General features: G+C 37.2%; 2 protein-coding genes across 2 annotated transcripts in view; one reads left to right on the top strand and one right to left on the bottom strand.

The window, feature by feature from the left end:
- pip4k2aa (phosphatidylinositol-5-phosphate 4-kinase, type II, alpha a) overlaps positions 1-7,626 on the top strand; it is a 36,641-nt gene extending 29,015 nt beyond the window's left edge. The window contains exons 7-10 of the mRNA XM_051881899.1: positions 1,626-1,739; positions 1,880-2,120; positions 3,094-3,197; positions 4,565-7,626. Coding sequence (XP_051737859.1) covers positions 1,626-1,739; positions 1,880-2,120; positions 3,094-3,197; positions 4,565-4,645 — 540 coding nt within the window. The 3' untranslated portion in view covers positions 4,646-7,626. The remainder of the gene's footprint in view (positions 1-1,625; positions 1,740-1,879; positions 2,121-3,093; positions 3,198-4,564) is intronic.
- A 7,367-nt stretch (positions 7,627-14,993) lies between these two features.
- Positions 14,994-27,328, bottom strand: skida1 (SKI/DACH domain containing 1). The gene has a single exon (XM_051881608.1). The coding sequence runs from the start codon at positions 19,690-19,692 to the stop codon at positions 17,281-17,283; it is 2,412 nt and encodes an 803-aa protein (XP_051737568.1). The 5' UTR covers positions 19,693-27,328; the 3' UTR covers positions 14,994-17,280.
- Positions 27,329-27,730: the final 402 nt, after the last annotated feature.

Here is a 27,730-nt window from a genome sequence, read left to right as displayed (position 1 = left end):
AAACGTGGACTTTGAAGTAACTTTCTCAGAAATTTTTGCTAGTCAAACAATTATATGTTCTGGTTTTGCTTGAATGCTTAATTTCATTATTCACACAATGACTTGAATCATTGAGATACTTTTGTGAAGTTTACTGGCCATTTTTTTCACTTAAACAAAAAGTCAAAAACTCTCGTAAAACAAGCTAGAGCCGTTTCTCCCTAATCGCACATCATATTATCCTCTCTCTCAGGTTTAGATTTCTCGTCACAAGCCATGGTATGCTGGTAGTCGCCTTTTTTCTTTTTCTTTTTCTTTTTGCTTATTTTACAAGTTACATTAAAAATAGATCTGAAGTGTCTTTGGGGGGGGGGTTCTTCTTTTTTTTCACACCATGAAATAAGATATAGAAGCTGCCATTGCTTAAGAAACAAACAAAATAACCATGCTTGCATATTCTGTACAATTCAGTCCTGCAGCAGGTTAAATATTTCTCCTTTCGCTCCAGCCCTGCCAGGTTCAAGTCCATTACTTCACTTTTAAAGTCAAATGGCACATCATTTACTTCTATAATGCAACATATTTCAGGATATTCATTGGATTGTATTTGTCAGAAAACGATTGGCTCATGAAAAGTGGTCTCTCTGACTGGTGTTTGGAAGGTAGAGGTTGAAAAATAAGTGGGCTTAGTGACCAAAAATTAGTTTCAGAGGCGGAACGATTTCCAATATTGTTTTGTCTTCTGAAAAACATACACAGATGAATCTCACACAGTAAGACCGGGGACGTGTATTAATCTGTAATGGATGCAAACCATTTCATCAGTGCCCTAATGTCTGTTCACTTATAGTGTTCACTCATAATGTTGTCTGGTTTGAAGCTCTTTCCTGAACCAGACCCTTCCCTAATGCTCTTCAACCCACCAGCAGGGTGTACTTCGACTATCGATGACCTAGATTTCACAACAGTTTGATAGGTGTATGTTTGCTTTTGAAAGTTGTGAAATCTGCAAACGGTAGAGGCTGTTAAAGTCCATTAATATAGTTTTTACTGGAGTCTGGAGCAAGGGTACCAAATGAGCTAATTACAAAGAATTGCTGCGGTGTGTTCATTCTGGAGGTTTAAATCACCCCGGAGGAAATATTTTCGCCCACGTTCATTTTCAGTAGTTCAAACGAGACATAAAAAGTTATTACTTAAATATTAAGTAGTAGTAAGTAATAATTACTTACAGCTGAATCGTATTGAGGTGTTTGTGTTGGCTGGTCTACATTAATGTCAATGCATTGTAGCTACATACATCTTTAACTCTGTTTAAAAGCTAATTTCTTTTGTAGGCCATTCGGAATATCTCTAAACACAAATGTAGATCAGCTAAATCAGCCACACTGTTAGGCTGTTGCCTCATTTGTTCATATAAGGGTCCCTTGACACTACATGCAGCTGAACATGCCAAACAGCCTCTGTTTTGTGAATCTAGAGCACCCCCTGCTGTGCTGCATGATATTACATGACACAACCAGCGTGTCAGGACCTGAATTTATTTTAATGTTAATGATGAATCTCTTATAATGTCCTTAAAAGAGTCTGTAAGTGTAAGTGAGCATCTTTAGCACACTAAATGTTGTTTCTCTCTTTTCTACCAGGCTAAAGAACTCCCTACGTACAAAGACAATGACTTCATCAACGATGGACAGAAAATATACATTGATGAGGAGAGTAAGAAAACCTTCCTCGATAAGCTTCGAAAGGATGTGGAGGTAAATGATTCAGAAGAATTTGCTTTTTCACTCTGTCTGCCTGGTATCTATGGACACAATGACTTATTTATCTTGTGCACTTCCTCTTTCCCTCTTCTATCCATCTGTTGTCCTTTTTTTCCCCTCATCTCTCTGTCTAGTTCCTTGCCTTGCTGAAGTTGATGGACTACAGTCTTCTGGTTGGGATTCATGATGTGGAGAGGGCAGAACAAGAGGAGGTGGAGAGTGAGGATAATGAGGGAGAGGAGGAAGGAGAGAGTGATGGAGGGATTGTCGGGACGCCTCCTGACAGTCCCAGTAACACCCTAGACAGCACTAAACCACTCTCACCGGGAGACTTCGACCCCAGTATTGACGTCTATGCCATCAAAAGCCATGACAGTGAGTGGACAAAGCTTATGTGCTGTCTTATTAAAATGGGTCCTGTGCAGATATTATACTTTATATGATAAATAGGTTGAGCCGCGTTTCACATTTCCGGGTTTCTCAGAAGCGGAAGTCGTCATAGTTGGGTAAAATTCTATAGCGGTGAATGAGAGAATACATTAAATATATTTTTTGTGTTTCCATTTGCTCAAATAGCAAAAGAAAAACTACACAATAGTGTTTTCACAACTTTCAAAAAGAGGAAAAAATAGAGAGCGATTGATAACGGCAGTCAGAGAAAGATGTCATTTTTACCGTCACTCCCATTGCTGCTGTATTAGAAACTATAAAAAAAACTTTGCAGGATTTACGATATTGATGACCGCTAAAACGCGTCATCACAGTCTGTGAAAAGGGTCTATTGTAAATTACTCTACAAACATACACCTGTGACATCATTAAATTAAATATTTTTATGAACTAACCATTTTATAAAATCAATAAGCCCCATGAAGCCATAGTTTACAGTGAATTTAGAAGAGCTAAAGGGGCGCGCTCCATGTTGTGCCCAACAGCGCCCCTTAGCTGTTCAACATTCACTGTGAACCTCAGCTTCTTGGGGCTTATTGATTTATTGAACATATGCTATATAACAAATCACATGTTTTTCTTTATAAAGAGGACCTTAAAGTAGAATGAAATCAAAATTGGGCCTATTTCCTTTTTAAATGCATGTTCTTGTTGTTATTGTGAACGCTTCATCCATGCATGATATTCTTAAAATAAAAATACTCTAAGCTTTTATCAAAATTTAATACGGTTCCATCTTGGGTGATGTCAAACATTCTGTTCTGCCTCCATGTTGGAATGTAATGGCCACCATTCACAATCCAATCAAATCATGATTGATAAGCTAAGACACATCCTACATTTTTTACTTTACTATGTCACATTATGAAAATGTATTGCAAAACTTTTTTCCCCCCAGATTCTCCCAGAAAGGAGGTGTATTTTATGGCTGTTATTGACATCCTGCAGCATTATGATGCCAAGAAAAAGGCTGCTCACGCAGCCAAGACGGTAAAGCATGGGGTGAGTGCTTTCAAAAATAAATTTTAAGAATACTACTTTTTTTTTTTTTTAACATTTACATGTCATTTTCCAAATATAAAGAGTTGTATCACTATAAAAAATATTCTGTTAAATTTATGGTAAAAAAAAAAAAAAAAGCTAGAAATGAACCGTAAAAAAACATTCACAATGTTTCCGGTATTAAGGGATGGCATAATGGTGCCTGTGTATCTTTTAACTTATAACTGTGCATTTCATAAAGTTATAATGTTACAGTACCAAGCTACATGAAGTACCAAAATCTGCTTTTTACCTTAAAATGTACTGATAACCAGCTTAATAATACAGGAGGTAAAATAGAAAGCCAAATAATGAATCAGAATTCATCCTATAAAACATGGCCCATATTTGTACTTACAGTCAAACCAAAATTTATTCAGACACCTTGAACATTTCATTCATTAATAGTTTATTCACTATAGTTTAAAAAATGGTAATAAAATATGACAAGATCTCAGAGTTAAACTGTGTCAGAAAAAAATCTTAATTATGTCAGATAACACTTAAGCAAAACATGGTCAGTTCAGAGTGTCTGAATAATTTTTGGTTCCAATTTTTTTTCATCAATTTTACTGGTAGTCCACTGTATAAAGAATATTTGGGTATAATATGTCACAGTTTACTTTATTTTGCTATCCTCACTTACATAAATGAACTATAGTGTCCTGTACCCTTTAGTAAAAATATATCAAAAATGTCTGAATAATTTTTGGTTTGACTGTAGATGGTGCACAGGGTCACACACACAAACACAAAACATCAGCAGGGTAACATATGGCACTAAAATAATGCAATAAACATTCACTAAATAACAGAAAATTCAAGACAAAAACACCCTAATGTACATTACCAATAACAAAAATAATAAACAAAACTGTTTATATGAAACATATTTAATCATACATGATGTCATGCAGGGACTTCTTCATTTTACTGTTGTTATTTTTTTAAACTATGGATTATATTGCAATTCATAGTTTTTACATCTAAAAACCATAAATTTGACAGTCTTTTACAGTAAAATGACATATAATGTGATGTTGTTCACCGTATATGGTAAGGTAACAACCAATTAACAGTTTTTTACTGTCTTTTTCTATAAAAAATTACATTTTTACAGTGTAAGAATGGATAGAAAAAACATAATCATTAATCAAAAAATACTTATTTTTTAACATGTACCAAAAATACTGTACAGAGGATTATTTTGGGTATTTCTCTCAGTCATCTCATTCATCATGTATGCATGACTGAAACCTTTTGTAGCTTTTATCAAGGCATCAACCTCCTGTTTTTTTGTTGTTGTTGTTGTTTTTTGGGGGCCTTAGGCTGGGGCAGAGATTTCCACCGTGAATCCAGAGCAGTACTCGAAGAGATTCTATGATTTCATCACTACCATTCTGCCCTAGTCCGAGGCAGCTGAGCTGAGTCCACGGGGATGAAGAGGGACGCCAGCAGAGGGGTGTAGAACACTCACTCGCCTGCTCTGCCACAGGGGGCACCCCTACAGCAGCTACAACCACCATTCGTTTACATTTTGATTTTCATCTATTCGTTCTTTGTTTTTGTGGGACCATGAGTGATGGAAAAGGACAACAATTATACCTTTTTTGGGGGGATAGGGCTTTTTACTGCTTTCTTATGCATGCCCCTTATTCTTGTTTGTTCCGTTTGATACTTTTCTTGCCTTTTAAAGTGGAAGAGGACGACGAGAGGAAAGAGAGCGCATGTGATGGTCTGTGGCTCAGTTAGTAGAATTAGGTCTCTGGAAAAGGAGGCCAAAACAGAACTTCTCATTTGGACTCTAACTGAATCATTCATCACATCCCTACCTGAACTCACATCACGCACCCCTTGGCTGCCTGTTCTGCTTTACACCACCGACGTCAACGGCTTCGCAGAGAGGCACCTGAAGCACTTGACACCACGCCACCCGCTCGCTAACTCTCCTTACTCGCACGGCCCTCTTCCTGCTCTGGACAGACTAACAAGAAATGCTCTTTGAGCCATTTACAAAAGGAGGACCCATCGCCCCCCACTTGCCTTGTGTGGACAGACAGATGAATCTGACTGTTTTGCATGTTCCTTCAGTGTTCTGAGGCAAAGCGTTTGAAATGGAGGCGAAGGTTCCGGTAGGTATTTCGTTTGTTTGTTTTTTGTTTTGTTTTGTTTTGCAGCAACTTGACAGGAGGGAGAATGAAGACACTGAGGCAGCAGGATCAGTGGTTTCTCTTCAGTCATCAGTGAATTCTGTTACATTAGTGATTCAGTTGCCATCAGCACCTTAAACTGTTGCACTTTTTATTAGGATCACTCGGTCTGTTACGAGCTGCAACGATAGCACTATGAGGCACTGTTCAACGCAGCCTTGCAGTTTCACGTGTTGTCACGCATACGCTTGTTCTCAGCAGACAAAACATAGTTTACCTCTTGCATCGTACCAGGACACACCGTTTTGTGTTGTGTTTCAGTATTCCATGGAGGTTTGGGGAAGGGGTGCTTTGTGTATTTTTTTTTTTTTTTTTTCCCCTTTTTTTAAAACATTGTTTTTTGTTGTTTTTTTTTTTAAATGTGTATATGTCTTGTGAGTTTTGTTAGAAATTTTTTGAACGTTCAAATTGGCAGCAAAATAGATGAAACGTTGTATATTTTGCACATGATGAATGGAACCAAAATGTTCACAGAATCCTGTTGGTTCAGCAGTGGTATTTACAAGGGAAACATAATACCTGTAACAGAGGAGAATACTTTTATAAATGGCATTGAATTAGAAGCAGGTAATATGACTTAGAGATTAACATTTGTTCCTTAACTTTTCTAATTCAAAGAAAAATCCGCCTCATCCTATGTTGGTTTAGACTTTTTGATCACTTGCACATATTTTTACATTTGAATTTTAATCCACCAGAATTTTAAAGCACCACTCTGTGATTCGGTGTTCTGATAAATGAAGAATGTTACTGTTTTAAATCATACAACACAAGTACTGTCTAAAAAAAGAAAGGAAAAGGAGAAAAAAAAATGCATGTTGCATTATTTTTTAGTGTTCAGTCTGGTTTAGCCCAGAGATGGTGTATATTCCATGCTTGTTCATATTTTTATTTTTCCCCCTTGCCCTAAACCCCCCATCCCCCCACCCCAGGTCTATTTTTTTAAGATGGTCCCATACCTGCTTTATACTGTGTTTTCAATGTATACACTGTGCAAGAGTCGTGCCTTTTTACTCCAAATTATTTAATTCTGTATTTTTTAATCTTTTTGTTTTGTTTTGTTTTTTTTCAAACAGAAGTAAAATGTTATTTTCTAATATTAGGGTGGTTGTTGAAAAAAAAAAAATCAGATATTTTCAGTGTTGTTTTTTTTTTTTTTTTTTTTTTTTTGGTGTTTTGATGTTTTAAAATGTGCTGTTGCTTCAAATGGATACAACACATTATACTTTTTGTTCACAACAACACAACACTGAAAAGGTCACAATTTCTCCTTGACTGGCTAATTCTATGTGCAAAGCCTTTTGGACAAGAGTGTGCATTGTGAATTTGTTGATATGAGTAGGTGTGGCTCTTGTTATAGTGTTAATTGTAAATTGTGTTCAGGCTTTCTCAAAGCATTTTTATCTGGAAGTATTATCCGGCACCAATGTTACAGCGTCCTTGGTTAGTGTTTCATTTTCTTAATAAACTGAGCGCTGCTTGTGCCCTTGGGAAACCATTGCACAATGGGAAAAGAAGCATTTTTTATTGTTCTCATTGGGGAAGAAAACAAACCCTCGTCGTCTTGGTTGTAATATTCACAAAGAACAAAAAACAACATGGGCATGACAAAAGAGGCTGTTTTAGCGGCAGACTTTGATTAGCGTCATCGGAGCATCGCTTCAGCTTCTGATTCTGGATTCACACGCGATATATATATATGTGAATTTCACTAAATGTGAAAAGTGCTATAAGATACAGCTTCACTTAACGCCTTTTACAAAAGCCCTCCACCATGTTCTTCATTTGCCAAAAGCATTTTGCTCAATGTGTTCATTGATGCATACATCATCACATAAGCTTTGGAGAAAGAAATGTCATGTACTTTTTAGCAATTCGATTTTTATTTTCTAAACATTTATGAATGACGCGTTCGGATGGATTTTATTTGAATATCCAGGTTTACAGGCTTATTGAAAGAAGAAAAAAATCCCCTCGTTTGTGACTGTTTTAATCTAGATAGTGATGGTAATAGAAGTGATGGAGAGTCGCTGGTAATCTGCATCACACTCACAGATACGAGTCTAAAAGCTGTTGTTGAGAATAACCAAAGGGGAGGCTGTCTCATGTGTAATGATGTAAACCGATATACACTCCATTCCATAAGCATTGCTCAAAACAATAAAGCACTTTGTCTGCAATCTATGGTGCAACGTCTCATCATGTTTTCTGCTCTTTTAAATTAAGTTAATAAGAGTCACGCAGAGAATTGGATTGGCGTATTATGAAAGCTTGATGATTAACATGCACGCAATTGTACAGTTTACTCGATATATAAATGAGTAGGCTATTGCTTTAATGTAAAGCGCTTTTTTAAAATATCTGCAAACAGAACAGACAAAAATAAGATGAAGACTGAAGAAAAAGTACAAAAAAGCGCACCTAAGAATAATCATCAATTAAGAAATCCTAATATATATATATATATATATATATATAGGCTATAATATATATATATATATATATATATATATATATATATATATATATATATAGGCTATTATATATATAGGCTATAATATATATATATATATATATATATATAAATTATTTACACAGAGTATCATTATTATTAAATTTCGGAGTATATGGCTTATTTTACATTAGGCTATGCACAGAAAACGCCACAGTGAATTTAGAGATAGACCTGTCCTTGAGCGTAGCCTACTTTTGTTTACCTGCATGCGTCCATGACTGAAGAAACACTTAGATTGCGTCTTTCAACAAAAATATTGGCATCAAAATTAGAAACGGATGTGTTATAAGAGCTTAAGACAGTCCAACATGCTGAAAAGATTGATGTTTATCGTTCATGTTTATCCTTCATTCGCTAAAAACAATAGCCTACATGGCGTCTACCTTGATTGCAGACTTGCATTCAAGACAGACGCCATAAAGCTATTGTTTTTTTAATCCACAGGCCTGTTGCAATGACTTGTGCTGAGTGCTCATCTTTTACCAATTCGTTGGTCGATAATAAATTATGTATTCTAAGCTTGTTAAACATTATGTAAATGTTAAATGAAGAAATATGGAATGGTAACACCAACCTTAGCGAACACAATAAGCGCACAGACAGCAGAACTGATTTCTGTACGACAACATAGGCTAGAACATTAAAAAGATGTGTCCACGAACACTTCTGGATTCTCTTGGAGGTTAGTGATGTGAAAACCAATGCGTTTAAGAATACGACAACTGATGGTGTAGACTCTAAAGAGTTTTCTCATCTCACCCCCAGGGAAAGTCACAAATTCAGCACCAGGCTACAACCTCTGCTAGGTACGGGAAATGCTTATAATACTTAAAATAAATAATAGACTAAATTGGAATTTGAGAACGTAAAATGCAATACTTAGTCTATAAGATGTCATCTGTTATACGATTTATGAGAGATAGGGTCAAAAGTCACAGACAGTGTGTTCAAAGTTCTAAATTCTAAAGTTCTTAATACGCCGTTAGGACAGTTCCCCCGCCCTTTAATTTTGAGGCCTGTTGCCCAAAGCCACATTATACTTGACACGTAAAACTTAAAACGTAAATAAAGAGCCAGGGTGCTCAAATACAACTTCAATAGATCCTTCGCCATTACTCAGTGTAGAAGACTATAACATGAATAATAATAGGCTACTGCCGGATTTATATACGAACACAAAATATTATATATTGCTACATATGCTTTTGTTTGTTTGTTCTGCTTTGTCCCAATAGGCTACTCAATAATGTGTAAAAAATATCCATTTGACTTCTAGTTTCTGCTGTTCCCTCTGAAGCAGCTTCTTCTTCCTCCTCCTCTGGAAAGACTTGAGGCATCAACTTTAAACATTGTACTGACTGACAGGTACCAACATTTGGATGAATGGCCCACAGGGAAATATCAAAGATAAGAAAGGCTAGGCTATTCAGATTTCATTCTCAATTAACATTGTTCTGTAGAACCCTATTTCTATTGTTTCTACAATCGGAAATTCACCGAGCATCACTCTTATTTGTTTTGCGTTTTCATTCCAAGTAGCCTATACGGTATGCTATTAGTAGCCTACCCTATTAGTAGCCTATTAAAGAATTGATCTTTATTTTGGAATTAAAAGACTTTATTGTTTCTTTCTTTTTTCCTCCAGAGAACACAATTATTTAGCCTACTCATTTTATCACTACAGAGCAAGTACGCCTATAACATTTACAATCATGCACTTCGGAAACATTTTCTTATAAAAAATAACTTTTACCATTTAATTTTATCATAAAGGCCTATAACATAAAACATTAAAAGTAAAAACGTTGTTCTCCCAACTTTAACTTAACGATGAAGCAATGGTAGCCATATAATTCGCGATTTTAGATCATTTCAATTTTTATCATCGTCAAAAATAAAGCTAATCTCCCTGTGGAGAAATTAACTCAATACCTACATTCATTATTTAATTAGTTTGACGGGGGTCAGGATCGCTTGGTGTGATTTGTTCATTCCACCTTAAATCCTCCTGTCCTCCCCTTTAAGAGAAAATTCTCCAAACGTTCCCGCCCGAGCGGGGGCGCCAATAGCACGTGCAATGACGATACGTTTGCGAGCCTCATTTTTAAGAGCTGTCACTTATGCTTCTGTTCTTACTCAAACGTGTCGAGACATTGCCAGTATTTTATCATTTATGTCTACGCAACTCTTGTATAGCTCACAGCGCAGTTGGTAAAATGAGTTTCATATCTGAACATATTGTTTTATAAGGTAAATTCTACGTTCACTACACCAACCGTTTCGTCTCTTTCTCGGCATCGGCTTTTTCCTCAACAGCTCGCTTTCTTACCTGTTCACTCAACAGCAGTAGACTACTTTAGTCGACTACTATTTTGATAAAGACATTCACAGTTGAGGTTAGTTGGGAGAATATTAAAAAGTACGGTTTATATAACAAATGACCTTGTCAGAAATTCCGCAGCGAAAAGAAAAAAAACAAGCCTGAACATTTCGAAATTTTCGTTCTCAGAGACTCATCGTTCAGGTTTATTAAAATAGTGCCTAGTGTCAACATTAGTCGTTATAATAATGATTTTAAAAATATTCAGTAATAATAATTTCTCGCATCGCTGTGGTAATGCCTTGCAACAAAGCTCTTTCTTCAGGACGAATCAGGAGTGTAAGCATTAAACTTAGGATATCCAAGCTGCAGAAACAAGTTATTCACATTTTGAATATTTGCCCAACGAAACACAGACCAAGAGAAATAACCGGAATAAAAGCTATTCTGTCGTAGCCTGCTGTGCTGTTGCCAATGCAGGCTTGTATCAGGCTACGGGTTTTCTTTTCTTTTTTCCGTATAACTTTTGACAACCGAAACAAAGTTGTTTTCTGACAATACAAATACACCTGCACCAAGCTTTGAAACGGTAGTGAAGAGCCAGCCTAAAACTAAAACCGACGGTTTAAATGGTACATTTATTTGACTTTGCACACAGTGGACAGGTGACATTTTTTCTGAAAGGCTGGTCTGTTTTCTAAATCTTTATTTGAAAGATCTTTAAAATATGCTAATTCCCTTTAGCACTCTACAGGGATTGGTTAAATAACGCACTACATCTACTCACAGTGATTGTTTTAACAGATCTGTTCTTAATTGGTTAAATCCACGTTACCACAAAATCATATGGGAGATTACATTCTATGATTATATAAGTGCACGTTGTATGTATGCTAGTATGCTTAAACCTCTTCGCAAATGCCTTACGACGTTAAACTTCTAATGTGTGGCCTGGTCAGAATGGTCATAATTGTAAGGCAGGCTCACAGCAGAATGCATCACTGACCCGCATCACATTTTTCATCAGTGTTATGAAAGACGTATAAGTCAACTAATGTAACAGTTAAGGAAGCTTGTTGTTTTGGATCAGTTATTTGTTTTTACAAGTGTTTCTGAAAGAAACGTTGCTCGTGATAGAATTGGGTTTAATGATTTGTTTGACCGCAGCTCACGTCACTAATTATTTCACTAATATCACTAATTATATTGACACATGAATTATAGGTTAACACTTAATAGTTAGAATTGCCCTTATCTATAGCATAGAGCTTCAAAAGGCAAGAAATAATTAACTGTTTCTGTATCGTTGTAGAGTATCGAGCATGATTTTGCTTTGTTTGTTCATAACTTATTATTAGGCCTATCAATTTGTTTTATGTTCTTTTTCAATGTCATGACAACCATTTGCAGTTGTAAGACTCATAATGTTGATTTATTTGTCCTTATTTCAAGCAATTAGCCTGTTTTTAGGAAAACGTTAACAGTGTGTAGCTAACGTATCTGGAATAAAAGTATCGTCTTAATAAAGACAAATTTGGAAGACAAACAAGGAAGACAACATCACTATCCACTTCATTTGCAACTTAAAATTAAGCTTGTGAGAACATATAGACAGAACATAATTAACAGAAAAAACACGAATGAATCATATGGACACAAAATATTTATATTTTAGTCTTTATTTTAATTTGTATGCTTTGAAAAAAACGACCTGTCCCTTTCAAATAGTTTAAGTGGGTTTTCTTCAATCCATTTGAGTTTGATTCTTACCTGCATGGGTGTATAAGCCCTTTATGATTTCAAGGAGGGATAAGAGTCTATGATTACAAATTTACAAATGACAAATTTTTAATGTTTTGAATGAAAGGAATATTTAATATATTTCCTCATTGACTGAGGATTTTTCGGTCAATATGCATTTATTTGTTTATTTATTTATTAAACTTGTTAATGGAGAAGCAGGGGGATTTATTAAATTTATTAAATTATGTGGCTGTTGATAACAACTGGGACGCTGTTGAAAATAAAAATGCCGTCGAGTCAGTACTGTAACCATAGATAAATTCTGAGAATGATTGACCATTAAAGACCAATAGAACAAAACCCTAATTGCTTAATCAAATATCTCTGTCTCTTACAATGGATATTGTAAGTTGTAGTCATTGTCTGAAATAGAAAAACGATATCTTCTTTTTTGGAGTTCGTGTGGGGGTATCCTTTCAGGATACGCGTTGAGTTTATGCAGATAACGGAGGAATCTCTTGCCACGAGGCCGACGAGGACCTCAGTTAATCAGAGCTTTCTCCTCTTGACTTAGGCAGTTACTCTGATAGCTGGTTTAAAATGCGTGCTCTTTATATATATATATATATATATATATATATATATATATATATATATATATATATAGTTTTCATGTTAAATGTTTTACAACGTTCTGAAATAACTTAGTGGAGTAATAAGCATTAGAAAAATCGACAGGTCGAACTGGTGTTTTGTGGGATTAACAACATGGTGATGAGTTTTTTGCAGGTCACGTAACAGCATTATTTTCCTCCCATGTCCTGATCCCATTACAAAAGAAGCTTCCATGAGGCCGCTTATCCTGTTGGTTGAACCACGTGTCTAAATATGAGGCGAACGGTTGATAGTTCACCGAAGTGTTTGATAATAGCTACAATATTTATGCAAAACTTAGGCCTGTAGCCTACTTTGTTAAGAATTTTATTGTACTCTGTGCGCACTACTAAGATTATTTTTATGATTGCATTGGCAATTCGGAGTGGTGTAGCCTGTTTGTGATAACACAACATTTGCTGTCAATTGTAAATTCTTCAATTCATTAGTCGTCGTCACACTTTTACAATTTTCAATGTGAAAACTATTAAGCCAAATACTTCTACATTTATAAAGCTTAAAAGCTAATTTCTCCACAGGTTAGTTCTTTTCCAGAGTAGCGATCAACAACAGGTTGAGCATAAACTTATTAGGAGATTGAAAAATCCTTTCCTACTGAACAGCATAATGGTGGCCTGTTGAGTTCTGTGAATGAAGCCTCGAGTCCATTCGATGAAGTCAGGCCTCGAAATTAGCTAGTCAGTATGTTTCAGTGTGCAAGATCCGTCTAGCTGTGCAGTGTGTTCTCCGTGCTATAATTTGTTATTTACCATAATTTATCGGATGTAGGCCTACCTTAATCTAGGCTAGCCAACTTTTTTAACGTCCTTTTTAACATGGGATGTGTTTGTAATGCGTTCGCCTTGGTTAAAGTAGAATACTCAGTTGCTGTCCGTTTTTAGTAGGTCTACCTATAGATAGGCCTACTCTACAGAAATCATTAGCCTAGCTATTGATTTAGACGTCTGTCTGTGTATTATCTCAGTTAATCAAATAACATTTTTAATCATCGTAATTATTATTAAAGTTCACATTAACACTTTTATAGCAAATATAGCCTACATTTCACAAAGCTTAGTCCTGCTGCTGTATCGCTACTGTGTGTATTTCCATTGTGTGACAGATTTATTGCCTTCAACTGTTTTGAGGAGGCTGATGCTTGTGGGCGAAACAGCTTATCTGTGTATGGAAGCATAAACAATACCAGTAAATATTTTTCTATTATTTTATTTTAGGCTATATATTTAGCTGTAAATAATATTTACTTGCTAATGCTATTACATAATTTTATTTTATTTTATTTTTTTTTATTTCTTGAGATTTGTCTTGTGGCCCTTTTCGGCCCAAATCTCTAATGACTAAAAATATGATTCTGCACAAACTGAAATACAATTTGTGATATAGATATGACAGGTTAAAGAAATAAACCACTGACATACACTAAAATTTAGTTAATTATGCAAAAAGGTAAATCGTGTGAATTTTATATAATTAAGTGTACGTATCATTTAGAAGGACACCAACCCTTTCGAACCCCCCTCTCCACATATTTACCACAGTCTACAAACAAGTGGTTGCTGCTACAAGACCTAGCACTTGATTTCCTATGCACAAATTATCGAGTTAACTGTTTAATTCGTCGCTTATCTCAGGAGGTTCCGTTCGCGAGGAACCAGCAGCGATGTATGGGCTACGTTCTGGCTAATTGCGCGCCGTTATAGAATCATTTTTAAATATTTTTTCAAAGGTTTTGTCCTTCCTTTCTTCATCCTGCTCCTCTGCTTTTATTCTTGCTCTCCTTGGAGAAAGGAAGTCAGAAGAAGCAGTTTATCTTGAGCCTAGTTCAGCGTAATATCTAGCTACCAGAGACATATGCTGACTCTTCTCAGTCTCACACACGGATTAGCCCATTATCAAAAACTATTATAGGTCTATAGGAAAACATGGTGGTGTAACCAGATCATGATCCTGTTGTAGAAATTCCCATTTGAAATGTGCTGTTTCTACGTACTCGCTTTAACTGTTTCCTTTCCCTGATTAAAGTAGCCTATATATCCTAAGCGCGCTCATGTGTGGTTATAGGCTTATAAGTAGAGGGCTTGAGTGCATAGTGTGTATAGCAGGGCACGAGACCATCAGTTTCTAAACCCCTCCCCCACACCAACACTTTTCTTTACAATAAATAATTTATCTTAAAGTTTGATCTTACGTTTGCCTAAACCGCATTACCCAACACCGCAAGAAAGGGACAAACATTATAGCCTAATAATAAAAATGAATATTAATGAATTAAAAGCTAAAAATGAACGATCATATAACATCACACTCAGATGCATTTAATGAACAGTTTCACCATAAAAAGAAAAAAAGAAAGTGCTTCAAAATCCACCTCACGTTTTCAAGTTTTCATTTCGAGTGCATTTATCCTACACAACAATGGTATACAAAAAAAAAAAAAAAAAAAAACAGGAAAATCACAAAAATAAATATGCATTTTTATAAACAACCAGTGACTTCAATTTAAGAAAAAATCATGTCAAAATCTGACCTCAAGTATTTTAGCAAAAGCAGAAAGATAAAAAAAAAAGTCCACCTTGAGATATCCTAAGCTACCATGTTTACAGTGAGTCATTTTCCCATTTCTGTTCATTGTGGAGATCATGAAATTCTTTAACTTAATGGGGTTGTGATGTGTGCGCTACATTCTGTTTAATTTGGCTAGTTTTGAATTAATTCCTGTGAAGTTGGGACGACATAGCTATTCTGTCCGCAGTGCACTTTGACACAGAAAGGAACAAAATGTTCCTTTTATACGCTCGAGAGAGCAGACATTAAATAGTCGCGTTATAAAAATATAGAACAAGGCTTACTATAGGCTTTTAATCATTCACCTGTCAAGAGTGTCACACTATCGCATTGGAACATTCAGAAATTTCGCTAAATAGGCTACATAGTGTCTATCCCCACTTGCACACGTTAATCAAAACACAAGTAATGGGCCCATACTTTAATACGTTAAATACCCTTAAAGTCTATTAGGCCTACGTGTTTTCTCAGAATGACGTGAACCCAGTAGCCTAGCTTTAGCCAAATCTGCATAGTTTATGCCTACTCAGTGATGAGTCACATATTTTGTATTTATTTATTGTTTTTTTTTTTTCCTTTTGTAGAAAATTAGAATGTAGTTGATTTTTTTTTTTCGCCCCTCGGCAATATAATCAGAAAATTATTAATTTAGTTCCTTGGCTGATCCAATCACAGATACAATTTGCTTTTAAAGGTCTGTTTCGGAGGCAGTCTGCTTTTGCTGAAGTAAACAAATATGGTACGTCACAGTACATTCATCACAAGGCATTTATATGGGGCAGGGTACTCTAGTAGTGGAACACCAAGTTAACACTTGAATGTTTTTTTAAGGTTATACGCTTTCGAGTGCCAAGGTAATCCATATCCTTGGAAAACAGGCCTAGTGAAGTAAAAATACAATCAAAAGACCATACGAAAAGGACAAGGCTACTTGAGTCAAAGAGAAATAAACATTTACTAAGTCGTATACCCTGACCAGAATGTGTGTATATTCGACTACCGAGGTCTTTTTCTTTGATTTCGTCACGTATGTAAAACGATGTTGTTTGCAGTTGTCAGTATGCCTATAGCTCGCTATCGGCACCATTTACAATAAGAACGAGTAACAAAACCTCTCAAAAGCAAACAAACATATTGGAAATAGCACCACGTTAATGATTACAGATTTTAAAAAGGTTTTTGGGTTAACTTGCGATGGCTCTTTTGCGTAAGAAAATCGAAAAATAAAAACACATCACTAATTCACCTTAATGGGCATTAGCAAAGTGCAATGCATGGTAAATTTGTGCTTTAGCTGTTCTATACCTTAAGCTATGAATGTGCTATAGAAGGAGATCGATTTGGTGTTTTTCCCTCTATTACATCGTGCAAAATCAAACAGCTCTTGATTGTCAGTTAGTGGGCCTTTGTGTTGGGCCTACCGTGAGAGTTATGGTGTGCTGCGTGTGAGTGAACACAACCAGGCGCCAACAATTGGGGAGCACCCTTAAAATGAATAAATAAGAAGGGTATGGATCATCGGCCTACAGTAATTCAGAAATACAGTATGTAGATGAAGCATAAAGAGAAAATACAAAAGAAAAAACATTGGCCCAAAATATACCGACAAAGTCAGATGTTTTAAAAACAAAATCAGCATTTTAGTTGACACAGACCTGACAATCACTATAACGCCATCCTTATGAGAGATGGTTAACCCTGTCTGCAAAATGAGCCAACATTTGCTCCATGAGAGTTTAGTCCATCAGGTCACAAACAGCTCCACAATGTCAATAATGTTATTTTGAAATCAACCGTTTTATCGCTAGCCCAGCTTATTATAAATACCTCCGTATATTCCCGAGTCCCAAACCTCGATGAATAGACCAGCCTGTGCTCTATGAGGACGGTGTGTGCTACATAACAACAGGCCAGAAATGTATGCATTGAAAACAACGATGAAAACAAAACAAGTATATACGGGTATCAGTGCTTGTCACAGTTTTAAGACATTTCCCCCGAGCTCAAAACAACAGTTCAAGGGATAACAGAGGCTTTCCTGAATTTGTGGCTTGGAGGGGGGGGAACAACTGAATGACCGAGCTGCCATCTCCACACTGGGTGAGAACTATGAGGCAGTTGGTTACTTCTTAAAGAGTTCAAAGAGTAAGCGGGACTCAAATCTCCATCGCTGCCAATAACAAGGGACGGCGGAGAGGGAAAATTCGCCATGAATCTGAAGGGCTTTTTCAGAGATGCTACATTGGCGTTCGTTCGTTTACGTTTGCTCGCTCCCGCACAGTCTTCATTCGATCCCTCATTGCTAGCGAATTTTCCGGCAGAACGGGGGCTCCGGTCAACTTTTGCAACTGATTTCGCGGGTGTCCTCACACTTTCGACTTTCTTACCCAGAAGCATTGCCCTGTAGTTTTTTCTGACCCTTGCACCATTTTTGCATTCCCCTTCCTCGGAACAAGGAGTGTTTAAAGTGCTTCTTGATTCCTCGTTACAGGGAGGGTGTTTTTGAACAGAGCTCTCTGTGGCTTTGCAGTGGTCAGTTTCCTTAAAATGATTACTGATGCGTTGACCATCAGCGTCGTTATCCTTACATTGATATTCCTGGGGCTGATTTGCATATTCATATTCGTCAAAGGTGTCCTCGACTTTAATCTTCACGTTGTTGAGTAAAAATGGTGGCGTTTTTACTGCCCTGTTGCCCTCATTGTTGAAGCCTGAGGTAGTGATGAGCTCCTCGGCCTCTGTTTTGATAGGTTTTAGAGGTGAAGGCAGTTTGAGGGAAGTTTTTGTTTCTCTCTTGGAATTTGCTGCTAATGAAAGATTGCTGTCAGAAGACTTACAAACCGTTATTTCTTTGTCCTGAACACAGTGGGAGATCAAGGCTTGGGAGCATTTGTTTGCAGAACCCGGTATTCTTTGTTGGGGAAACGCCTTGTTTCCATTTGCATGAGGTGAAAGCCCAATATCTTTAATTTTGTTAGCGACAGAGTCTGTTGTCTTTGGATCATTTGAAAATTCAAGGCGCGATTGTGCTTCAGAGCCCTCATTTTCTCTTAAATCTGGAAAACAGGTCCGCACCGGGCAAAACTTCTGCACGTTTGCGGCATCACCATCCCTGTGTGCTTCACTGGACGATGAGAAGTCCGATTTTTGAGTTTTGCCAGTTCTTTCACAGTCCAAAGTAGTCGTTACTCCTTGGTTAGTGGGTATGTTCTGCACATTAGGCCTGTAGTGAAAAGTTGGCTGTAGGAGCAGAGGTGCTTTTGTGTTGAGACTTGAGAACCTTGCACGCCTGAAACGAATGCTCTGCACTGAAACTTGACTGGATACAGAGCTGGAATCAGACTGAGAGGAGCTCTCTTCATCGCTACTGACATCTGAAGAGTCCGATAGAGAGTCATCCTCCTCCTCCTCCTCATCTGAAGTCCCGGAGTTGCTGGTGGTAGAGAAACTCGACCCGAAATCCGAATCGTTGTTCACCCGTTCTGAAATGGAGCTAGATTCCGTGTCGCTGCTGCAGCTTTCCTGAAAATGTCCAGTATGCCGAGGATCAACGTATAATCCATGCTCGAGGTGATGAAACTGGCTCAAAGATCCGTTGGGAACTTTTGGTTTACAGCACTTCGGGACGAGCAAAACCGGATGGCTGCGTTTGCTCCTCGACCAAAACTGCCTCACGCAGCTCTCGCGCTTCCTCTTCCTTTTATAAAGTAGATCTGCGTTGCCTTGGTGCTTTGCCTGCGCTGCAATGGCGGACTGATAGATCAGCGGTTGCCGATTCACAACGTGCCGAAAAAACGCGTGTTTCTGATTAAAAGCCACACAGTTGTCAGGTATTTGATCTGTTTCATAGTTTTTAAAGGGTGTAGATGCCGACTTCGTGACCGGTTGAAAGTCACGGGCGAAGGATTTACTGTAAATTTGAGGTAGATTTGAGTGAGTGCGAGGGACAGGGTCCTGTCGAACAGCTTTATTTTTGAATGAAAAAGTCTGCGGAACGCCATGCAAACTCAACCAAACTTTCTCTCTCCAAAAGTCACTTCTGGCAGATGTGTGATTTTTGCCGTCGCACATTTTTTCGGAGGCATTTTTCGTCTTTTCCCTTCTTTTGTTTGATTTCAATACGCGCTCAGTTTTACATGAAAAGTACAGTGCCTCAACGTCCTCTCTTGAAATCAGAGTGCATTTAGCTGCGTGGAAAGCTATAGAATTTATTGCTTTGAGCTTTCGCAGTTCCTCCAAATCACAGTGATGCTTCTTCACGTTTAAATGGTCCATTCGTTTGTGTACAGTAGTCCGCGGAATATTTTTCAAGAGGTCGGTGAAGACTTGAGAAAGGGCAAACATCTGTTTGCCTTTGATAACCAAATACCCAAGCTTTACACCCTGCATTTCCTCAAAACCGGATTCCAAGTCCCCCATCTTCTTCATTGCATTAATTCCAACATTTAGCGCGGCGGATGTCCTTAAAGTAGCTTTAGTGCTGCTTCTTTATTTCAAGGCATTCTGCTGACCGGTACAGCATGGGCTGTGACATGTCCACACTGCGTGATGAACAAAAAGTTTTAAATAGAAAAATAAAAATGAAATGGCCTGTTTGAATTAAAACAATCAGTCCATTGACCTGAGCACTGCATGATCGATGGAATGTGTGTGATGTTGCCGACAGGCTGGCTGCTGCCTGTCTGAGCTCCTGTATACCTGCGCTCCCTCAGCTCCCTTCCCATTTGGCCATGAGGAAAAGAGGAAGGTGAACTGCACTGCCAGTGAGAAGGATAAAAAGCGAAGAGAGTAGGGAAGGGAAAAGGAGAGGGAGTGAGCGATAGAGAGAGCAAGAGAGAGAGAGAGAGAGGGAGAGAGAGAAATAGAGCCCAAAATGCAGCTGCTATTCCCGTTGCTGGTTTAGTCACAAATAAAATGACAGTGGGAACTGAGCAAGGCCGGAGACACCTTCATCAATTAATGCCCCCAAAGTCGACGCTGATTGGACGTTACTGACAGGTGATGCAATAAAAATGGATATTCCACCCATGGCCACCCCCATCCCCCTAGCTAATTACCATACTGTTGTAATCCCACCTCTCTTAAAGCTAATAATTCGCTCGTGATAAATTCATGCTTAGAAATTAATATGAGTCATTTTGTAGGAGTATTGTTACAACTTTGTTTTGTTGTGTTTTAAAAAAATATTAATGCTGACAAACGGGTCTGGAAGCATATATGATGTGCAGCTTAAAATTATAAATACATAATATAATTAAACATTGTCATGATATCGTTATCGCATTTCATTTAGATGCGTTTTACTATTTTAAATGTCTTTATACTACACTCTGCAAAATTTGATGCATTTATTTTTTGTAATCTATTTAATTTCAGCGAGATAAGCATTTTAACTCAAACAGAGATAAAACCTGTAATTTGAAGCAAACACTGTTTATTTACAGTGGCAAGTTAAAAGCCGACTGAAAATATCGATGGTTGCATTTTTCCAACCCCAAAGCTCATTTGAATTCAGATGCAAAAAAAGATTAGTAAACAATTGTGTATAGTGGTTTTATTTCTTTGCATATGTAATCAACATACATCACAATATATATTAACTCAGCTAATGCTTTTTATCATTTGAGTGTGTGTGTGTGTGTGTGTGTGTGTGTGTGTGTGTAAGCACGCCCCTTAAGGTAACGTTATGTGTGTACAATAATTTAGCCAGGCTTTGAGAAATCTTCAGAGCTATTGTTTCGAGTTTCCAATTAATACATATTTTCAAATTTTTAAATCAGAGCTGATGTGTCAGGATATAATTTTTTTTATAGAGGACAATGTAAGAAAACACGTGTGTACAAAAATGAAATAAATAAGAATATTTGTAGGCCTACAGGTAAACGTTTCAAGGTAAAAAAAAAATCATCGTATTTGTTCAGTACTATAGGTCTTCGTATGTGTGTGAGTTAGAAAGATGGGCTATTATTCATACTTTTTTGCGATCGAACAAAGTCCATTTTTTCACAGATCAGGCAGGCCTCCATCCCACTTCCTACCAACGTGAAAGAGAAAATAACGGGTCTTCACAAGCAAAGACTTCCCCCTCCCCCGTTTGTGTCAGTGTACAGACATATGCCGTTTTACAATGGTGAGGAAAGAGAATGAACAGAAAAAAAGTCATTTAAACTAGAATACAATACAGTTTTTTGTTATTTCACAGAAAAGTCTTCTGCTAAACTTGTGTAGGCTACATTCTTATTTCACAAAACTCTTAGTAAAAACTTACAAACATTGTGAAACACTAGATACTCCTGATACAGTATTCAAAATTTCCACTGTGTTCATAGTAGAATACAAGGCTTCTGTGCATGGATGAATACTATGTTTTTCATGGAGTGATGCTGCCTTCACGTGCTATTGGAAATTTCCTACTTCCCACTTTTGAAGTCATGATTAGGAATTCGTCGCATTCAAGTGCTTTGTTGTCGGAAAGAACAGGAATCATGAGGAGGACACCAGGTTTGCTTATTTATTGGGAAAATCTCATTAAAGTCAAAATGATATTTAGCGTCCCATTTAACAACCATATAGCCTAGACTGAAGATTCACCGCGCTCTCTAGATCTGACTGACGATTCTGGAATTTCAGTCAAATTCAGGCTATTTTCGCTGTGTAAAACATACAATAGGCTACGCTTCAAATGATTATTCATATTTGTAAATATGCACTACTTTAACGACAAGGCGATGTAGCTGTTGTGGGAAAAAAAAGTAAATACCAGTCACAGTAGCAATCGTTCTCCCCTCCACCATGTTTAAAGTTTGTAGCCCGCCCATCTCGGGAACTTGGGTATCAAAATTATCCCCGAGCTTCCCAAAGGTAAATATGACTTGAGAGGGCGTTCATGTCAAATTTTTAACAAGGAAACTCGAATTTACGATAATTCCGATAGCACTTGAAGGTAGCATGAACCTGGCAGGCGGTAAAGGTCTTGGTTTTCAGGTGTTTTTTTTTTTTTTTAGCACCCAAAAGCAATCGATGTTTTGCTACGTTTATGACAGTTCTAATGACTGGAAACAGATATTCATGAATTTGTTCAGTTTCAATCATTCCAACATTTGAATGTAAATGACCTGCCTGCTATCACCCTTCACATGGTGCCTATTAGACCTATACAAACGGAAAACAGTCAGTATGAACAAACCAGTGACATATTGGTTTGAACTTTAGTGTTATATAGGCTAGGCCTGTTTTACTCGCGGCGCTTACAGCGTAGGCTACATACACCAACATTTTTGTTGGAAGTGCTAGTTCAGGATATCAGTTTGTCATTGTAGCCTGTTAGGCCTACTTAATATTAATTGAATATTAATATAGCTTAGGCCTATTGGTTGAAATACGTTTATGGTACACTGAATAGGTAGGAACAATTAAACCCTCTGTGCCTTCATTGTATTCATGCTGATGATGAATTGTTAAATGCTAGCTTATGGCATCATTATTGCGTCCGTGCTTACATGATTATACCGTGCACACAGAGCTACGGGCTATGTGGTGGAAGTGGTCCGTGTTAATCACCACAGCCCATTTAGTGCCAAATCAGCATCGGTATTTAGAATGTACGCGTTACCACCTCACTCGACGCAGGGGCGGCAACAAAAATAGACTATAGTTCATAAAGATTTAAGGGAATGTAGGCTATGTCACTCTATACTCCAGGCTACATTTCCTAGTGAGTCGTCGTCCTGTTGATTCAGTGCACTCGGTCTCTTGTTAATCCTTCAGCGTTAAATCCTAGTGCAGCCCCTTATTGCTGTGGGTCCTGCTGCAACTGCTTCATCGAAACAAACAGAATGTTTATATGTTTGCAAATAAGCTATATTTAAACAACACCGATTTTACGTTTTTAAATGAAATGTGTGAAATAAATATTGTCAACATATATACATGGTACAAATTTGCATACAAAAAAATAAAATAAAATTGCTGACTCTTACAGATTAATATCAGAGTTTCATTTATGCTATTATATAATTATTTCTCTTGTAGACAGTTTATTTCCGCTCAAAGAGTTTATAGCAGCTATGCAGTTGTTCTGACTCAAACAGACCAAATTGAGCGATGAGAAAATGTCTCAAATATTGTTGGACCTGCATTAATGAGCTGTATTATGTAACATGATTATTTTTCTTGCATATAGGCTACATTGGTATTTTAATGTTCTGCAGTCTAGCGCTGTTGATAGTCAATTTTATTCCAACCTCTGCTGAACTCTCTATAACTTTTATCCAAGGGGCACACATCATTTGAAAGACAACACGCAGGTCCTGGTCCTTTGATTCTGAAACCTCACAGCTTGAACAGTCCTCAATTGTGACATGAGTGATAATGATTGATCTTCGACCCAGTGTGCAACGTCGTGGGTGCAAGAGTTGAGGGGTTTGCCTTTAGAAATGTTTTGCTGTCCCGTTTTAAGATTTATTTTTAAAAGTTGATCACTTTTCGAAAATCATGTTAAATTTAATCATTGATCAAAGAACGCACAAAACGTTGGGATTTCATGACTTCCAATGCAATTTACTGGAAACAATAACAGCGCATTCTGCATTCGGGAGCCTCCTTTGAATATATTTATTTGATAAACACTATGCAGGCTATATTATTAGCTATATATGGGATGCAAATAAATTCATTAAAGCATGCACTATACAACTATCACAAAGCAGAGTTAATAAGACAACAAACACAAACCCAATTGTTTCATTTTGATCACAAAGAGTGCAATGCATATACGTTATAAGTCAGTGAGGCAATACGGTGATGAATTATCATTGAATAGGCTATTTATATAATGCTGTTGCTATATTTATATAGCTAAAGGTAATTTCTAACCCCTTTTATGTAAATAAATCGACAGGTTAAAACTCGTGTTATACACGTGATTTCTTTTATTATTCAAGAAAAGAATAAAATATTTGATCATTTCTTGGGAGAGTTGTGAGTTTGACTCATTTATTGCGGGGAAATCAGGATGGGCCCTGGACCCTCAAACGTGACGGACTCGCCGAGTGGGGGTCCGCGTGGGCTACCTCACTACAACGTGCACGGAGTCTCAAACAGCATGGGAAAGACGTCCGGTGACAAATAAAAATGCGCACTGCAGCCCATTTATCATTAAGTTAAATCAAGTAAATGTGCGCATACTTTTCGCTAAGGATCACGAGCTCAAAGTTTGATGAAGAAGATTTTCACATTAGAAAGCGTGAGAGGTAAGAGGACGTTTGTTCGTCGCGCTTTAGCTAACAATAGGAGAACAAAGAACACATTTCCTTTTTATGTAAATTGTCTAGTAATTTTATAGGGGGCAGCTTAAGTGTTTCAGCGATTTCGAATAAGTTTTTAGAATTTCTCTAATGACACATTTAGACAACTTTTTAGTTTACATTTTAGTAAAATGTTTTCTTTGCATCCACGATAAATTAGTACACAAAAAGTCACGGAGGAGATAAAATTCATTAAAAGTTCTAGCAGAATCAAAACATTGCGCGTCTACTCCACTAAATTATTGTTGTCGAAATGCTACTTTGAGGATGATGTAGTAGGCTAAATGTTGAACGACATTCAAAAACATGACGAAAACATCTCGTGGGACGAATACATCGAACCTAAATGGGGATACACATATCTCTCTTGTACACACGTGCACACAGAACAGTTTCATGAATGTAAGCCCAATGTTTCTGTCGTGTCCATGAAAATCGCGAGGCACACTTTAAACACGACTATCTCTAAACAACCCTTGTTCAACTTAAAACAATACTTAAACAATTTTCACGTCTGTGAAAGCAATCATTAAAAGTAGTCAGAGGATTCTTATGCCAAAAATGTGAATAGTTCCTTCCCATCTCAAATACATTCTTCTTTCAGAACGTATGAGTTGGTACATGCAACCTGAATTTACAGAGTGAGCTGGTTGGGGGTGGGCTGAAATAACCTTTCACCCTGCTGTGTCATATCTGCATGTGTATGTGCCTGCCCCTGAGTTACCCAGAAGCCTTTGCGTAAAAGAGAACTCGTGCTACAGGCAAACTCTTCCTTATCAGTTCGAGTCCGGATCTGAGCATCCCTGCCCTTGACAGGAAAAAACACGTCGTCCATTTCACCCTCTCTGTTTGACATTCGTTACAGACCTTAACACCGATACGGAAGATTATTTAAGCTCAAAACCAGTTTGCACCTTAAAAACAACATCACCTATCCTTAAATATAGGCTAGGATATTTAAAAATGAGAACATGAAATATTAAATACTTTCATCAGATTGTTTAGATAGAACACTGACGTTCTGCAGATATAGTAATCAAACAAATAGCAGATAAAGTATGATAGATAGGTATGACAAAGCAGTAGGCCTACTCTTCTTTGTTAGGCTAATAGCATAGCCTAAGATATTAGACTGTTGTGGATTCAACTCCGTGTAAATAAGCCTGGGGAATATTTATTGGGTCTAGAAACCTAAGCCTAGACAACAGCAAGAGGGGGAAAAAAGATTAGTTAAATGTCGTACAGGCGTATGCTTTGTAAACTCTCTTTTTAAAGCAATGTAACTTAACATCTGAATAAATAAATGCACACAAACAAACAAACATATAGTTGAGTATTGTGATTTAAGAACTTTGTCCATTATTAATAAACCTAGATGTTTCTGTCAACATCTTGTGACTCAATTAGCTAAACTTACGTGGTGTTATTAAAGGTCCCAACAAATCAACTACAAGAAATTGCTCCGACAGTGAGACTGATCAGGCACAACTCTAAACGTTAACGTCAAAAAGGTCTGAAGCAGGGAAAACCGCAACAGGACTATTCTACAATAGATAATTCATTTTATTGGAACATATTATACAAATTAATAACGTATTTCGTATTATTATTAAACAATGAACGTTATGCTCCGCGTGTAAAATCAAATAATTCATTAATGTAATTGAGTATTCTTGCTTTAATATTGTAGGCCTACTGTCCGCGGGGGGCAGCCTATTTTCAATGACATGTAGGCTATAGGCCTACAAGCATCAACAAGCCTATCAGAGAATTCTGATGGACATCACGGCAGGTCGAAATAGCTCATTCAACGGCAACGCTATTGAACGCAGGCTTGTCAAATTGTGAGCTATTGCCTTGATGGTGCACCAAACACATATGTTAAAATGTTAATATAAATAATTCATTTTAAACTGACCGCACAGGTGCCATTCTTGAGGTTAAGATTAATTTATTTGGGTCATCTTTTAAAAGAAAATAGTCTAATAAGCTATGTTTTATAACTAATTGATAAATTGATGAAACATTAAAAATGGGATAGCCTATGCGGGCATCTCCTATAAATTTTAAATTGAGAATCATTTTAATGGCGTGCAGAAAAAGTATACACATTCATAAATATGAGCGGCTCAGGTTGTAACCTGATTTCCACAACATATGAAAAGGATGTTGCAGCCTATTACAGGTTTGTGGTTTGTAATGGGGTCCTGGGAATCGTTGGGTCAAGGTCTGTGCTAGTTTTAAATGAGAGTTTATTGGTACATTCACTATTTTGGCGCTAAGATTTAAGGCGCATAAAAACAACCCCGATAGGCTACATTGTTTACATTTTTTTTTTAGATATGTTAAACGGCACTTTTGTTTTTCATGGTCCCACAGATGTCATGATAGGCCTATATGGGACATTCAAGCAGCCTTGAGATTCAATAAAACTTGAAGCTATATAGCCTAAACATTTGTTAGTTTATTGGTTAGTGTTTACAATTAACCTAAAGTTTGCTTTAAGTAGCCTAACCGACAGGCAGTTTAGGCCAAACTTCGGCAAACCGCTAGCTTAACAGGGGCATATATAGCCTATACATAGGCTACTATATAAATACTACAGTACAGTAGGCCTATATAAATTGATTAAACATTAAATATGAGATATGCCTATACTGCTTCTAGAGGATCTCCTATAAATCTGAAATTATAAGAACAAATTTAAACGAGCTCCACTAATTAATTTTAAGGGGCACTTAAGTCCATTGTAGCCTATGCATAGTTTATTTCTTTGCCTTTATCTTCTATAACGTTTAAATTAAGAAGATATGTACCACTCATAAAGTTTGAAAATAAATATAATTAATTCTTGGGGGTAACCTACTGAGGATAAACTGGTATTTAATTTTAACAAGTTATTTCGCACCTTAACAGCATGTGTAACCAGAACCTGCATTACATTCGTAAGTGGAATGTACGCTGTACTCTGTAAAGTAACGTGATTTCAGCTCAAAACAAAACTCCCAGATGATCGTACGTAGCTCGAGAAGTGCAGTACACTGTAGCTCGTCGTCCTCCGCTCGCGGTAAAATTCAATGGCGTTCGCCGCGTGGATCAAACAGCCCCGAGAGGCCTCTTCCACTCCACTTGCCTCAGCCGTTCTACTTTTCCGCGCATGC

Source organism: Ctenopharyngodon idella, chromosome 23, assembly GCF_019924925.1.
Source record: "Ctenopharyngodon idella isolate HZGC_01 chromosome 23, HZGC01, whole genome shotgun sequence".
Taxonomy (NCBI): domain Eukaryota; kingdom Metazoa; phylum Chordata; class Actinopteri; order Cypriniformes; family Xenocyprididae; genus Ctenopharyngodon; species Ctenopharyngodon idella.
The sequence above is the reverse complement of the archived record's forward strand: the minus strand, read 5'-3'. Positions and strand labels throughout refer to the sequence as shown.